Genomic DNA, 17,207 nt, shown 5'->3' on the forward strand with positions numbered 1-17,207 from the left:
TTGTAATATGCATTATTTTGAAAATGAAAAGAAAACTTCATATCTTGCATTCCAGAAAAAAATTAGCAGGGTTTGCCACTGGTTTCAATTGGAAGAGTATTCAACTCTTCATTTTTTAAGTTCACTCTTGTTTTCCTTTTCATGTTTCTGTCAGAAATTCATATAAACACACATACAAAAATGTTCTCATTTATAGTATGATAGGGATTTTAATACATTATATTTCTATAAACCATTAACAGACAAAAGAAAAACAACTTTTCTCATTATATTAAAATGGTATTGTCAGTCAAGACAGTCTGCCAAGCTACACAAATAAAATCAATACCAGAAGGAAACCTGGTCCTTTTTCACAATCCTGATTAATTATCACAATCGGAAGTTTAGCAAAGTTTGAGTCTTTAAATTAGAATTATTTCGTTCAAAATCATTACATGATCTTGCTGCATAAAAGCCTAGATAGGATAACAAAGTGTAAAATTACTTTAGGTAACCAGTATGTGATGCCTGTGGGAGAGAAGGAGCTAACTTAGGGTATAGTGATACTCTGTAGGTCATGGGCATTTTCCTAAGAGGCAGGAAACAAAACAATGAGGCACAGGTGAAACATCCTCTGGGAGATTTTCCTATTAATCCTTTACTTAGCAAGCTCTGACAGAAAATGTACTAGTATTTAGTGGTCAGAGGCCCTGCCTCCACTATTGCCAATGAGCTAACACAGTGACATTTCCTTACCTCTGACCAGTCCAGAGCAACCCACTGTGGGGGGCAGGACTGGTTGTTGCAGGGCTCTTTTTCAACAGGCCGGTGTGTTAAACAGTTGGCAGCGTCCAGCGTCTCCTCCTCAGAAGGCCCAATCTTCCTGATGCAGAGAACTGTTCGTGAACGCATTCCTCCATCACAGGTCTTACTGCACTCTGACCAGTCTCCTATAAACCATCTGGATAGAAAATGTTAGGAGGCTCAGTTAAATACATTTCAGAAACAGAGCTGATATCTACACAAACCAAGAATGCAAACAGTTTAAATCACTAAACCAAAGGAATTTTTAACAATGCACACATTCATGGTGAAATAAAGTAGAAATTTATGGGTCCTTTTACTGAATATTTTAATTTATGCCCCACTGCAAGAGTATCTTCCAATAATAACACTGCTTTGTATTTGCTAGAGCAGCAATTTCCATCCTAGCCTGTAGTAGTCAGAAAGGAGTGTTTGAGACTGACAAAACTGAAGCTATTTATGTAGGTTTGTATTGGACTTGCCTGAAATAATTTCTGTGAAAATGGTTTGCAACTGGAAATGTCTGGGAACCATTGCTGAAAGTTACATCACAAGTCAAAAACTAAGATGTTTGCCTCTTTTGTATCATTGCAATAAAATAATTTTATCTCAAAACTGGGCTTTTTGGGAGTTAATTTCTCATATGATAATGAGACATTTGTAACTTTTTAATAAAAGACTACACTGAAATGTAAAATATTCTCATTTTTTAAACTGAAGCAAACACTAGTAAGATATGAATTCATCTCATAAAAACAATAATTTCAACAAACTCCTTTAAAATTTAAAGAATTACATTATAGGTGGTAGAGGGAACTTCTGACTGTTTCTGCATACATAGTAGAAACTAAGAATTATAAATATTAGATTGCTTTGTGCTGCTGCAGAGCTTAAAGTAGCTATTAATCTGGCTGCAATGTTATACATTTCTACATATGAATGACTAATGCAGCTCAATTAAATAGAAATATCTCTTCATATTGATGAGCACATTTGGTCTTCAATATTTATTATGTTAATTAGTTACTCACCTGAGTCATCCTTAAAAAGGATGAAGTTAAAGTCTAGTATGCTATCACTTATTGCCAAAATACCAAAAATGCCAGGCATGTCAGTCACTGTAGATGCTCCTGGTGGTATGCCTGGAGCTACCTCACAAGATCTGTCATTTTCTCAAGGTGCTGTCAAAAAAGAATTTCTCCTATCCTATTTTGTTACATTACGTGTAATATATCCTAATATGAAACTATACTGATGCAGAAATGGAAACCATTATGTCAAAACCTGTCATTACTTTCACAGCCAAAGGAAGTTAATTTGTTATTCTTCATCAAAAAATCTTATGCTTTCACCACAGTAGGGGGAATCCAAAGCTCTTCAGAGCTTTCAAGAGGCTGCAGAGTTAATTTTTAATTGGTGTTGTGATTTGCTCAAGTGACTTTGCTCTCAGGTACTTTTAATATTTATACTTTATGATAAGACAGCACTATTTCTAATTCATAGAAATAGAAGAGCATTTTCTTGAAATCTGAAATGTAAGAGTTACTGTAATAACAAACAACTTATTGAAAACAAACATAGTCTTCTGTTGTTCAAGGACATCAAGTATAATGTAACAGGCATTCATTTAGAAAGGGTATAATTTTCATTGCTTTTGGTATATACCATGAGAAGAGTAGAATTGTACTAACCAAAAAGGAAATATTTCACCAGTCCATCCACCAAGTCTTACTGCTCGATAAAACTTTCTGTCAAAACAGTCAAACTTTGAATAACTATCTGTTATTTGAATAGCCTTCTACTAGATTACTTAGAGAATCAGGAATTGTCAAACCTTTCCTTAGTTTGGCACTTAGTACCCACTCTGGGGGGAACATTATAACGGAGGCTGACATGGGTTGAATTGCTGTGATACGTTGAAGTAGATAATTCATACACTACCCATTTCCTGAATACTGATGTCTTAACTTTCACCATGTTCATCAATATCCCTGTTGTAAAGGATGGGGATCCAAAAGCTTCCCACTTTGTGGGCTGGGTTTTATTAGTTTTTGGGGGTTTTTTAAGTAGTGTCAGTGAAAAAGGGAAAAAAAAAAAACAAATAAAAAAAAACAACACAAAGACTCCTTAAATTAAACTAGATTGGAATAATTTTGTTAACATTTCTTTTAAAAATGTTAATTTGCTAATAGTCAAGCCACACAAAGGAAGGCATTGGAATGTGTTTGGTAAAAAGGAACTGATCAAACGTGACTGCTGTTCAAGTCGTGTTCTCAGGTACACATAGTTGGTGCACTCAGAGCCATGGCAAACAATGTAATCCAGAGAGAACAAATGCATATCCTTCCAGAATAAATATATATTTACACATAGACTGTGGGGACAATTATTTCAACCTAATTTAGACCTGTCTGATACAGCTTATTCATTCAAACATAATAGCAGTGCAATGACTTCACTTGGCTTTACGCCAAATGAGTGTTACATGACATGAGGTGTAAGAGATAGTTCTCTGCCATCCTGCAACCAGGCACCACACCAGGGAAGCAGCTAATAATACCTGGGGAAGAGACTGACTTTAGTTGGAAGTTCATTGACCTGCTGTGATTTAATGCATTTAATCTTGTCTTATTCCTTACAGACTCTTTCATGCTACTATTTAGCAATTTCTAAGAGACATTTAGAGGTGACCACAGTATTGTGCAGAATCTGCATTTAATCAGCATTAATGATTTTCACACTCAGCTGGAATACAGCTACACAGATTATCACCAAAGTCAAACTAACCACAGCTTGGGAATCAATAAACTGTTGTATTTGTTCCATCTTTTCCACAAGTTTTTATTTGTTTTTTTCCAAAGTATAAGGAAGCTGTTGTTCACATGCTGATATAATTTTCTAGTCCAAAATATCACAACTGTTTCTAAACAGGTTTTGTAATAAGATTTAGGTATGCTCTATGTCCTTGCCAAACTACATTTTTGATCAATTGAGCTGCTGGGGTTTTAAATATAAATATATAGCATACACTATCTTTAAAAATAAACCGAAACAGAATCTAAGCACATAATCCTAAAGGCATACAGCATTACTCTACAACACTGAATATTCTGGAGAAAAGGTTTGACAAAACTATTTGCAGGAAATTGTTTGGTCTACTTTTAAGTTTCTATATTTGGTACTTCTCAAGTGAACACTTCTACACAAATGTTAATATAACATACTTCAAAATATGGTAAACATTTCAGATGCAATATTAATAACTAGGGTAAAGTTGTCTCACCCAAACATTTTTTTATCATTGTTGCCTTAAGAAAGGTCCCCAGTTCTACTCTGTGCACTACTCATTGCATATGACACTCACATCCTAAGAAACTGTTTTGCTACAATCTATTTACTTACAGGGTTTGGTGTAGTTCAAACATCACTATTGTTCCTCAATCAAACAGAGATCCTCAATGCATTTTTGAGAGATTATTTTAGAGGAACAAGAAACTAAAAACCTTTTCTGATAAGACAGGACATGAATACTAGATGAGAATCTTATTTGGTTAACAGGATTTATTATAGATGATGAAGACTTATCTTTCTGTGCAAAACCAATGTCCATTGTAAGTGACTAATGACTTACTCGGGTGGGCAAGGCTCAGTGTTGCAGGATCTTTGGTTTTCTGGAGGCTTACTGTCAGGGTCACAGTAATTGTTTTGTACAATGGAGCTGTCATCCAGCCTTTTACACACCACCTCTTGTTTCTGGACACCTTGAGATGAAATGAAAGACCATTAATTAATCATTCTTGCTCTTCTAATTTTTGAGTATAATTGCATTTCACCTGTTGATTATTAATTCTACCATCCCACTTTATTTGGCCAAAGTCTACAGCAGTGAGAATTTAAAATGCTTGAATGCTCCATAACCACCATAATTTTTAAAATTTCCTTCACTTTTAGGCTGTCCCACCGAGAAAGGAATTTAAGATTCTGTTGTTTTCTTAAAATAAACAAAACAAAACAAAACAAAAAAAAAAAAGGGGGAATGTATTTATAAATTTACTAGAAGTTTGTTTAGTTTTATTGTATACTGCACAAAATTCTCTGTCTGCCATCCTCTCCTAGTAAAGACACTTAAATTGCCAAAGAAAACAACACCAAATAGAATGTGGTCACACTTCAATGCAGAATTATTGTTTATGTGCTCTGGTTTCAAACAAACCAGCAATACTGGGAAACAGGTGTTGCATTTGCATATATTATCCTACATTTTTTTCAATAAAAGAAAAGAACTATAATTCATTCTGAAGGAGGCAGTATGTCTCTGTGAATATTCATTCTGCCTGGCAAATCCAGTTCCTCTTTCACTGTTAACCATCAACAGGCAGTTTGCCAAAACATGGTATATCACTGGCAAGACAACATGATAAGGTAGTATATTAAGCATGTTTTCTGAGTTGGTTTTTTTTTTAAGCAGTAAAGCACCACTGGTATGATGGCAGTATATTGTTGCAATACACACTGCCTTACTTCTCTCTTAAAAACATGCTGTGAGATGTTTATTAGAATTTTAAAAATGTGTATTTGCAATTCACAGGCAGTTTTTATTGAACATGTATAGTTATAAATCTGAAATAATGGCATTCTCTGTATTTAAAAGTTTCAAAAAGTCCTGTACCTTTCTTCAAAAGAGAATCAATCATTTAACTTATTCCAAAATGTGAAATGCATTAATTAAATGGAGATTAAAACCTCCTGGCTACAAATATCTGCTAACTTTGCCTTACAGCCATCTCTTCATTTTAAGACATATATAGACTCATAGAATGACTTGGTTGCAAGGGATCTTAAAGATCATAGAGTTCCAAAACCCAGGCTGTGGGCAGGGAGCCTTCCACTTGACCATCCAGCCTGGCCTTGAACACTACCAGGACTGGATAGCCCACTTCAGTGGACAACTTGTTCTGTGCCTCACCAACCTCACAGTAAAGAATTCTTTCCTAATATTTAATCTAAACCTCCTTTCTTTCCATTTGAAGCCATTCCCACTTGTCCTGTCACTAAATGCTCTTAAAAAAAGTCCCTCTCCATCTTTTCTGTAGGTTTCCTTTGAATCCTAGATGCCTGTTATTAGGTCACCTAAGCTGTCTCTTTTCCAGGCTAAACAAACCCAATTCTCTTAGCCTTCCCTTGGAGGGGAAGGAAATAGCATCCTCTTTGGCTCTTGAAAAATAACTGAAAGATATAAATATATGAGAAGCTGTGAGAAGATTCACCTTGAATTCTATAATCAATGCAAAAACTGCCAACAGATGACAATAATTCAAATAGGCCTGACAACCTAGCAATTTTCTGCTCACATTTCATTACAATAAGAAATAGTATTTAACAGTTCTAGACAAACAGCAATGCCAGTAATGTGGCACTGCTAGCTGATATACAATTCATGCTGAGTTCTGACTAATCATTTATCCTTTCTATCACAAAGTGCCTTAATTCTCTTGGTTGAATCAGCTGAATGTGGACTTCATAATGATATTTTCCTCAAATACATTTAGTTAAAAATAATTTTTACACAGTTTAGAATTAAGCATTGTAATAATGCACACCATTCTCACAAATGTACTTATTGGATAGCATTGATATTAATGTTATATTTTTACTGTATTTCCTACTGGCATCAGACACATTTCCTTCTAGAATTTGGCTAAAAATTGGCACCTTTAACAAATTAGTTTTTGAGGAATTTTGTAATAAGAAAATATTCTAAACTTCTATGATTGCAAAATATCACTCAGCTTTAAAAAATTTGTGTTATTAACTGAATGTTGTTCAGGTAGTATATCACCTGTAAGACAGTACTCACCCTATTCACTTACAGTGAAGAATCTTTAGTTGATTCCAGGAGATACATTAATCCATTTTTTAAAAGTTCTGCAGTATCTTGTCACACAGTATATAAAATTTACATAATTTCTGTCTAATTTTAATATTATTTATTAAAATATTAGATTAAAAAATTAGATAATAACTTTTAAGACAAGAAAAATAAATGGAAAAAGTTCTAAGTGCTGTTTTTATCCAGACAATAGATACAACTTGGTTATGCCCTGTATTGAAAAATTATTTTTAAATTATGAACTCTTCCCTGAGTATATAGTCTCTTTCAAAAGTAATATTAAATGCACAGATAAACATGTTCATTTAAACACTGGGGGGAATAATTACAAGCAGTTAGATAGAAACATTCTTTCAAATCTACAGATTTTTAGTTTATAATAAAAGACAAAAAATGTCCTCATGACTGGTCAATGCAATCCTAAGAGAAAACAAAACTCCCATGGTTTAGTGACCATAATCTCCTGAGAACAGAAATGCTTTGTAGATTTCAATTCACAAATAGTCTGCATGATTTTCAGCTGCCAAATTTTAAATTACATAGAGCAGATTTTATTCTTGAATTAAAATTGCAGGCATGTAAATGCTGTATCTATTTTTAAAAGCAATCCCAAAAATTGTGGCTTGTGATTGCAACAGTTAATTATAAAGATGCCAGTACCAATACATAGTGAAACTTGCATCTCCAAAACTAGTGCATGCTGGTTAACCCAGACATACTTTCTGAGCTCACTCATCAGGTCACAAGATGTTCATCTCAGAGCCAAACTTATATTTTCTTTGATGAGGAAATGCATGTTTTATTTGCTTAAAGATAGTTTCATAATTCATCTGAGGGCATGAAAGAAAAACATAGTAGGCATCAATCTAGATGGGTTATGAGCAGCAAAGAAAACTGAACAGCAATCAATTTACTTATGATAGTAATATTATCCTATTTTATGAAAAATTATTAAAAATATTTAAAAATTATTTAAAAAACCTATGAATAGCTGCGATATTTAATCCATCTGGAAATGAACTCTAATAGAATGAATGAAATCCTAACCAATTCTTAGGACTATTGGCAAATTCCAGATAATAAATGCTGTCATTTGTTGCCATAATTAAACATAAAATAAATTATACAAGGAGTAGGCAGTTACTTGAATTATTTTTGAATGCATAAAATATAAAAAAAATTAAGAAAGACTTAGTTCCTCTGCTAGATTTTTTTTAACAATACCACCAGAAGTTCACTGCTTTATTAAGAATACTTGTGGATCTGAACTGGGTAATATACTTTCCCTTGGGAAGTTACAAGATATAAGGAAAGATATGCCTGACAGTTAATAAACTATAATTTTGTGATCTATAAGTGATATAAATGTCCTTTCCTTTCACTTTCCAGAATCTTCATTGTATTGTCTCAGTTCCTATTTCTACATATCTTATTTTTAATTTTCTCTGTGTTTCTCATTAAATAATATTCAGGTCTTTAAAGAAAATCTGTTGTTGACATTAATTTTTTTTTCTGATTTCCCTGTGTTCTTTCCTTTCCCTCTCCTCTCTCTATAGATAACTTAGTACTGTACATTGCATTATTTTCTGGCATTGCTTTCATATCATCTTGTCCAAGTTTGCCATTGGCTACAAAGACCTACCTACATAAGATAATCACAAGCTTTTCTTCTGAAAACCCTTACCTCAGAATAGAAGAGTTTTTACTATACTTTAAGGAAAAGGGGCAATTAATATGAAGAATACATGTAGATCAGCTTCACATTATTATGTAATATACATAATTTATATATTATATATGCATATATATATATATATAAAATATATAATATGTATATTTATACATCTCTCTTTTTTTTCCCCAGAAGAAAATAACTAACATAGACACTATGAATTCATATTGTAAAGGAAAATTTTTCAGTAGAAAAAGTACAGGTTCTATTGTACAAAAAGAAGAGCTGCAATTCTGGATCCCCAAGCCTAAAAAAATACTGATATTAAAAATCAGTGAAATTATCTTCTTGTCCTACATATAAGCATAGGAATCCTACATAAATAAGACTTGTTTGTCATCAGACATGCCTTTTTAACTATCTGATAAATTTGAAGATCCTCTTTTAAGGAAAAAAAAATGAAAATACCAAAACTGGTCTCAGACTTTGGAGATTTGGTTCCTTCTTGATTCCCTGTACAGTAAGCATCAAGGTCAATTGCAGAAAAACTACGTGTACCTTTCTCCTTTAACATAAGTGACATTACAAAATGCACAGTTTACAATCTCTCATAGAATGGGTCAGGTTGGACGGGACCACAGTGGGTGATCTGGCTTAAATTCCCTGCTTAAGCAGAGTCTTCCTGGAGCACATGGCACAGGATTGTGTCCAAACAGTTCTTGAATATCTGCAGTGAGGGAGAATCTACAACCTCTCTGGGAAACCTGTTCTGGTGCATGGTCACCTGCACAGTAAAGAACTTCTTCCTCATGTCCAGGTGGAACTTCCTGGGCATCAGTTTATGCCTCTTGTTTCATTGCCTCTTCTTCCATTGGTTGGTACCACTGAGAAGAGCCTGGATCCATCCTTTTGTCAGTATCCTCCAGCAGCTCCATGTCTCTGTTGTCCTGAGGAGCCCAGAACTGGACACAGCGCTCCAGGTGAGGTCTCGCCAGGGCTGAGCAGAGGGGCAGGATCACCTCCCTCCACCTGCTGGCAATGCTCCTCCTAATGCACCCCAGGACACCATTGGCCTTCTTGGTCACCAGGACACGCAGCTGGCTCACGGACAGCTTGTTGTCCCCCAGGACCCCCAGGTCCTTCTCCACAGCGCTGCTCCCCAGCAGGTCAGCCCCAGGCTGTGCTGGTGCCTGGGGTTGTTCCTCCCCAGGTGCAGGACCCTGCATTTGCCTTTGCTGAATTTCAGATGGTTTCTTCTCTACCCATCTCTCCAACCTGTCAAGGTTCTTCTGAAGGGCTGCGCAGTACTCCAGAGTATCAGCCACTACTCCCAGCTCTGTGCCCTCAATGAACTTGCTGAGGAGGCATCTGCCCTTCAAGCCATTGATGAGTAAGATAAATAAAACTGGGCCCAGTATTAAACTTTGGGTGACAGCACCAGTACAAGCCCTCTAACTAGACTCTGCCACTGATTATGACCCTCATTAGCTGTTCATCAAGTCTACATCTCCTGAGTTTGCCTATGAGAACACTGTGAAAGGGTATTGAAAGCCTTGGTGAAGTTGAGGCAGACAATACCCACTGCTGTCCCCTCATCCACCCAGGGAGCTCTTTCATTGCAGAAGGCAAACACCTGATCACCTTCCGTGAACTCATGCTAACTACTCCTGATCAACTTCTTGTCTTCCACATGGACAAAAGATGGCCTCCAGAATGGGGCCATCATCTTCCCAGGGATTCTAGCCCATAGTTCCCTGGGTCCTATTTCTTGCCCACTTTGAAAACTGGGATGACATTTCCTTTCCTCCTGTCCTCAGCATCTATCCTGATCTTCATGATATTTCAAAAGTGATCATGAGCAGCCTCAATACAGTGTGCAGCAGCTCTCTCACCACTCATGGATCCACTCCATCAGGGCTCATGGACTTGAGTAGGTCTGTCTAGTTGTTTCAGACCAAATCCTCCTTCCCTAAGAAAGTGTCTTCCTCCCAGCATTCCTTCACCCTGGTCTCCTCAGTCCCTGAGGCCAGTCTTGCCAGTGAAAACTGATGCAAAGGCACTTAGTAACTCTGCCCTCTCATCTTCCCCTCTTACCAGAGTCCCGTCTCCATTTAATAATGAGCTCACATTATCTTTTTCTTTTGTTATTGATGTATTTGAAAATACCCATTTTATTATGCTTGACATCCTTAGCCAAGTTGAAGTCTAGCCAGGCATTGGCCTTTATAGCCTCATTTGTATTGACCCTGACCACTTCCCTATATTCACTCCAGGTGGCCTGACCCTGCTTCCATCTCCTGTGTATTTCCTGCTTATACTTGAGTAATAACAGTAGTCTTCATTCATTCATCCACAGAGATCTCTTGCCCCATTGGCCTAATTTCTTTCTCATTGTGACGCATTGTTCCCAAGCCTGGAGTGGGTGACTCTTGAATATCAATCCACCCTTTTGGACCCCTATTCCCTGCAGGGCCTGTTCCCATGAGATTCTTCCAAAAAGATCCCTAATGAGGTTAAAGGTATGTCATAGTTTGACGCAGAAAAATAATTTTTCTGGAAGGAAGAGGTCAATTTGGATATTGACCAACTGAAGGTGGACACACCTCTGAGAACACAGAGGGTTTAAAAGCAGAATTCCCAGGAGAACTCGCTCTCTCTGGTTCTGCTCAGCCGCAGTGCAGTCTCTCCCCTGCCCGGCCGTGGCTGGGTGGGGAGGGGAAGGGCCATGGCCTGACTGAGGTGGTCCAAGGGTGGAGGGACTGGAACCCCCTGCAGATGGAAGGGTGGAGAAATCTGGGATGTCTCCGTTCCCCCCCAGAGTCTCTCTCAAGATCAGCAGTTCACTGCAGGGAAGGAGAAGAACGAGGGGGGCCGCAAGGTGCCCAGCTGCCTGTGGGAGCCGGAGAATCCAGGCAGAGAGACAGCCAGGGAGTTGGGACTTTTAACCCTTCCTGAGAAATGAAAGCCTTGTGAAATTTTTCTCCTCCTCAGTTTGAAAGAGAGGAAGAGAGACAGCTTAGACCCTAAGATGTTCTAAGAAGAAATTCTAAGTGAGAAGAGATGAGGAGTGGCTTTTTAGCTAGACTTTTGTCCTTATTAGCTACAAACTAAACCAATTTTTCTCCTCCAAGATAAACTATATTTTAAGAAGATGCCAGTAAGCCAAGGACCTGCTTCAGCTGAGAAAAGACAGAAGTAGAGCAAACAAAAAAATGTTAGGGGGTTTGTAGTGGTGCCCCCTGTCCTCAAAAAAAGAAAAGAAAAGAAAAAATCTCTGCCCTTAGACCCTTGGCCCCAGGGGGAAAATGGGGGGGGGACTGTGGTCCCAAAAAATGAAAAACTGAACTGTTTTTTTTTTTTTCCCCCTCTTGGCAGGGCATCCTTAAAAAGAAAAATCCTAAAAGCAGTCTGTCCATCCACACATTAGTAGTGAGAGCACTGTGCATAGAAAGAAAAAAAGTCACCATAGCAAACTTTTTCTCCAGGCGGTGCCATGTGTGACATGGAAGCACAGGATGTGGCAGCTGTGTTTATTGGGGGGTCTGTGGCACAGGAGAGGCTCCTGCCTCCCTCAATAGACTGAATATCAATTGTCTAGAAGGTAAAAACCTAATTAAAGTCCAGATTGTGTCTCACTGTTTGTTAGAATTAGGTAGTGAGAAAAAAAATACTTTATAAAGTTTTCATTTTAATCTTTGTATATATTTTTTTCCCCTTTCTTTTTTTTTTTCCTTTTATAGTAGTAGCTTAATAAAGTTTTTTCTATTATTAAGCTTAAGCCTACTTTGCTCTGTTCTCAATTACATTTCACAGCATTCAATTAAAAAATTACATTTTCATAGAAACACTAACATTATGCCAGTGCCAAACAATAACAAGGTAGCTCTCCTGAAGTCCATGGTTATAATCTTTTTTGCTGTCCCACTACTTCTTACTTCAATACAGAATTCTACAATCTCATGGTCACTACAGCCAAGGCTGCCTCTCATAAAAGATTTTCTTACACCTTTTAGAGGCAATCTAAATATGTAAATGGTTTTTTATGAGCTCTAACTTACCTCCTAGATCGTTCTATTGAGAATACAGAGGGACAGGAGGTATAACGTCTACTGTGAAGAGCCCATCATTTCATATGAAATGATGAAATTCCTTGAATGCTTCAGAGGTCAGAAATTCCAGAGAGCTATACATACAGTAATGAACTCCTAATGAGTGAATGTAATATATGCTTTAAGTTACTCAATACCATGAGAAGGACACTGAGGAGACAGGAATGGAATTCAGAGCTCTGGCATTGTATTGAACTGTCATAAACAGGAGAACTGTCATAAACAGGAAACCTTTCTTCTTCCTGCAATTCCACTTACTGTGCTCTTCCTATTCTTCAAAGTCAAGACAGGCGCTAGAAGAGAGGTCCTGTTTGAAAAGTTAAAGCAATTTTTATTGTTCTGGTGTGACTCTTCAGCACAGCAGAGATGAACATAATATAGAAGTCCAGTGGAAAAGACAGCATGTTACTATTCAGTCAAAGATTGTGGGTTTCTCCCAGCCTGCTCTTAGCCTATTCCTTGACTCCTGACTGCTCTAGTCAGCCCTCTTCAAGATAAGGCATACTAGCAGGTCTAGGAAGAGCTGAATATAGTTGACTGCTCTTAAAACATTATGAAGAAGAAAATCAGACACTTCAGCAAAATAAAGTACTCCAAAACTATTTAAACTTTGCACTGCCACAATGTCTTCATGCTCTGCTTCATGACATTCAACACATATGCTCAAGTTTCACTTACTACATCAATACTCATGTTTTAGGAATCACTAAGTAATTAAGAAATGCTTAAGTCACTAAGTCATTAAGCAATGCAGATACAGATAAACTGATTTAGAAAGAGCTAGACTTAAGCAGTGCACAGTGAACATAAGGTAGCCTGTTAAAATGTCTCTGTTTAATAGAATATTTATATCAGTTAAATTTTCCTGTTCAAGTCACTGTCTCTTCAACCTTTGTTTCCCTTTTCTTTTTCCTGACACAGCTCCACTTTAGAATTGTGTTTTCTTTTGGCCTATAGTGAAAGGCATTTCATAAACTGACAGAAATAGCAGGAGCAGGTTCTCTCATGGAGAAAGCAGATACATGTTTAAACATTAATTATAGCTACAATGAAATATATGTTTATGAGTAGTATGCTCAGTGAAAATAAATAACCTCAATATATCCTTTTATTAAACAGAAAGAGAGGAGAGAAAATGCTTGGTTTGGCGATCATAAGCTACCAAAGCAAATCTAGCCTACACCTCCTCTGGGTTTTGCCACTTTAAGGGATTCACAAATCTTCCCTTGAAATCTAATTAATTACATCAAAATTTTTTAATCTTGACATGTGCCTACTCCTTCAGAGCCAATTTTTTTTTCCACTGTATTTTGTCAAATGTGTGAAATGACAATGACCTTCAAGACAGGATGTCCATGGCTAAAATCTTGTCTCAAGCTAAATCAATGGGAGTTTTCCCAGGACTTCAGAAAGATCATTAGCACATTACCATCACAAAAAATAGGATATGACAATACCTTTAAGATTTGGATAACTGGAATTTACTTTCTCTATTAGCTAGGCACTTCTCGTCTTTATACTTTTTAAAAGGGTTTTTTTCACTGCCACACTGACTGTTACTAAAATTGTGTTTAAAAATCAATCTGTCACCCAGGAATCCAATAAACCAATAATAAAAATATTGGAGAAAGTTGGCATCCTTTATTTTGTTTCAAGACTTTCTCTAGTGGCACAGAAAATAATTTATGCTATTCTTTGTGTATTATGTATAGTTAGGCTGTATTTAAACTGCATACAGCTAGTAACAGCCAAACTAGCTTCCAGCAGAAAGGTGAGTCATGATGAATACCTCAGGAAAAACAAGAAAGCAAGACGTATTTGGTCCAAAGGTTCTTTAAAAAAAATATGGTGTCTTCTTCTTGAAAACGACTGTCCATGGTGCCATAGAAACTGAAATTCTGAGATGCATTTAAAGCATACTCCCATATCTTCTGGAACAGAAGTATGTTGGGGAGATGATTCATTCAGTCTCCAGAGAGAAGAAAGACACTGTTCACACAGCACTTCTACTCACCAGTTCTTGCAGCAGCAATGGTGTTGGCTTTGAAGGAAGCCAACTGTCCTGCTCTCCCAGCCAGAGGTAAAGAATTGCATTGGTGGCCACTAGAGGGAGGATTAGGAATATAGTAAGTTGTCGGCAAAAGCCACCCATGATGAACCACATGGGACAACCTACAAATCCCCCACTGCTGCCCAAGGGCAACAATGCTCAGATACTGCTACGGACTGGCAAGTAAAATCCAATTGTTATCATCTTCTACAGAAGAGCTGCCAGAGTGCATCCTAAACTTTGGTGGCTGGAGGATAGGAGGGCTGACTAGGACTGTGTGAAGCACACCTACAAACAGACAAAGACATGTCTCTTTATTAACAGATGCCTATTTTTCCTTCTCACTTTTAATCTCCTTACTTAAAACTTTTGATGTTCTTTATCAACAAAGCTTCTGGGAAAAACAAACATACCAGCTTCAAGAAAGTCTCAGAAGTATCAGCAGAGAGAGACACTGTGCCAAGATATGCTGTATTTAACAAAAAGATCTGAACATATTAAAGGTACTTGAAAACAAGACAATCCGCTGTGATTAAAATAAATGTTCATTAAGATCTGAGGCACACCTGAAAGAAATGTTTTCAATTAGTCACCTAGATAATTATACAGTGAAGTGTATCTTGCAATTCAGTTTACCCTGTAACCTGACTGTCTGGTGTCTTACCTCCTGCACAAGTGGCAGAACATTCTGACCAAGGCAGATGATTCCATGCAAAGCCAACCTCATTGTCTCCACTGCCAGTGCGAGAGATCGGAACATTGAATTTATATTTTATCCCCAAATTCTGTTCCTGTAGCAGAATCTGTAGTTGAAAACAACTGGTTATACCATTAAAGCAGGCAAGCAGAGGGCAAACACAGTGACATTTATTCTAGGAGTGTGTTACATTCTGCTGAACAGGAAGAAAGTAATAAAGGAAGTCACAGTAGTTCTTTTTAGCTATTCCCCAAAAGAATCTGTACCAGCTTTTAAAACATATACAAAAGAAAAATATTCTTGTTCAAGGTGAGCTTTATCCTTTTTTCTCCCTTATTCCTGACAAAATTTCTTAATTTTGCTAGTTTCCTAAATTTTATAAATTTTGCTAGTTTTCATAAAATTAATGTCTTCATGGAAATTAACTTGAGAGCTGAATAATTATGGGAGGTCAAAGTTGGTAAAGCACATTACTGTAGAAACATGCAGCAGTTCTATCTGAAGTCTTGTGAGGAGTACAGTCCACAGAGTTTTGAAGCCATCTCTCCCCTTGTTAGCACTTCTAGTGATTACAGTACATTACTTCTAGTAATAGTAACACCAACGGACTGTTGCTGAGGCCACTGTTTTCCCCTAATGCAACAGCCAACAGCTTAAGGTGTGATTGGTGGAATCACACCTGTGATTCCTTTAAAAGAATAACAAAACTCCCACTGCAGCCACATCACTGCAGGCAACATAGACAAAAGTGCAATGATCACCATGAGTTTTTGCCTAGCCTCGCTGTTGAACTGCACTTCTACAGATTACCTGTCCAACACTAGCTAGGGTTGACTCAAACCTTTTTCTTTCAATGCTAATAGCACAAAATCAAGTTAGACACAGTAATCTGGCTCACCCTACAGCTACATTTCATGCATTTCTACTTTCTCTTATATTTTGCAGAGGCACATCTGTCTATGTCCACATGGCAAAAGAGCAGAGAACTTCTAGAAAGAAAGTCAGTGACACAGACTGAATGAAAGAAGGCACTATAATTGTGTTGCTATTATTCTGTATGGACTGTCTAGCTTATGCACAACTACAGAAAAAAAAAAAAGATTATTCAAGTGTTTGAAAATGCTGTCTAAAATATGGATATCCATGCAACAATTACTCTGTACAAAAAATATCCTATCTGGCTCAAGCAATCACTGAACTGCAAATCCGGCAGCTGACTGAATACACTGGGAAAATATCAACTTGTTCTCATATTCCTCCTCAACATAGTAGTGAAACATCATGTTCACCATTGCCTGTTGTCAGAGCTGGCATCAGGATCCTGGTCATATCTTCTGTTACATTCTCATACTCTATAAAATTTTTTGAGAGCAATGTATGTAACAGTAACATACTTTAACATGGGTCATACCATTTTACTCATTCTGTGGTAAGACTATATATAAATATCACACTTAGGCCAGGCTTAAAACTACAGAAATGTACAGAACTGTCAGGGACTGTGAAGTGTCAGCAGTATGCAGACATACAATACATGGCCCATTCGCAATTTTTTCTGCCATTACTGTGAACCACATTTAAAGAGATGGTTTATTTTCTGTGAGTTTTTCTGGTGCTCTTCTGACTTTATCCCCATTCCATCACAATGTTTGCCAGTCAGTTTTGAAACGTAAGAAATGTGTGTTAAAACAGTCATACAAAGTTCCACCTAAACAAACTGTATACTGTTAGTAAACTCAACCTATTTTAATTTCACTCATGATATTGCGTTTTCTCAGAAACAAATACATATTATGAATTTCAGAAATATATTTACTATAACTTTACCATGACTATGAGGTTTTCTGAAGTAGGGCCTAGTGCTTCCAAAGACTCTGGTTCATCTGTTGGCCTCTTGTAATGGAAGGCTGTTCCAGCAACATCAAATTTTCTTGGCCAGTCAATAGTCCAGGCACCATTAATATAGTAGTCATCCTCTTCAGATTTTAAAGCTTAAAAAAAAATAC

The 17,207-nt window shown here is 37.0% G+C and overlaps 1 protein-coding gene across 9 annotated transcripts in view; it reads right to left on the minus strand.

Moving 5' to 3' along the window:
* Nucleotides 1-17,207, minus strand: part of ADAMTS6 (ADAM metallopeptidase with thrombospondin type 1 motif 6) — a 149,221-nt gene that overhangs the window by 13,346 nt on the left and 118,668 nt on the right. For 7 of the 9 annotated variants that reach the window (XM_085567738.1, XM_085567741.1, XM_085567739.1 and 4 more), the window contains 4 exons: nt 17,029-17,192; nt 15,169-15,307; nt 4,415-4,544; nt 736-940 (listed from right to left, as the gene is read on the minus strand). In XM_085567738.1, the coding sequence (XP_085423864.1) occupies nt 736-940; nt 4,415-4,544; nt 15,169-15,307; nt 17,029-17,192 (638 nt within the window). Of the gene's footprint in view, nt 1-735; nt 941-4,414; nt 4,545-7,392; nt 14,558-15,168; nt 15,308-17,028; nt 17,193-17,207 lie in introns of those variants that run through there. The other 2 variants (XM_085567742.1, XR_014951592.1) reach the window with 2 other exon arrangements.

Source organism: Lonchura striata, chromosome Z, assembly GCF_050655825.1.
Source record: "Lonchura striata isolate lonStrDom1 chromosome Z, ASM5065582v1, whole genome shotgun sequence".
Classification (NCBI taxonomy): Eukaryota; Metazoa; Chordata; class Aves; order Passeriformes; family Estrildidae; genus Lonchura; species Lonchura striata.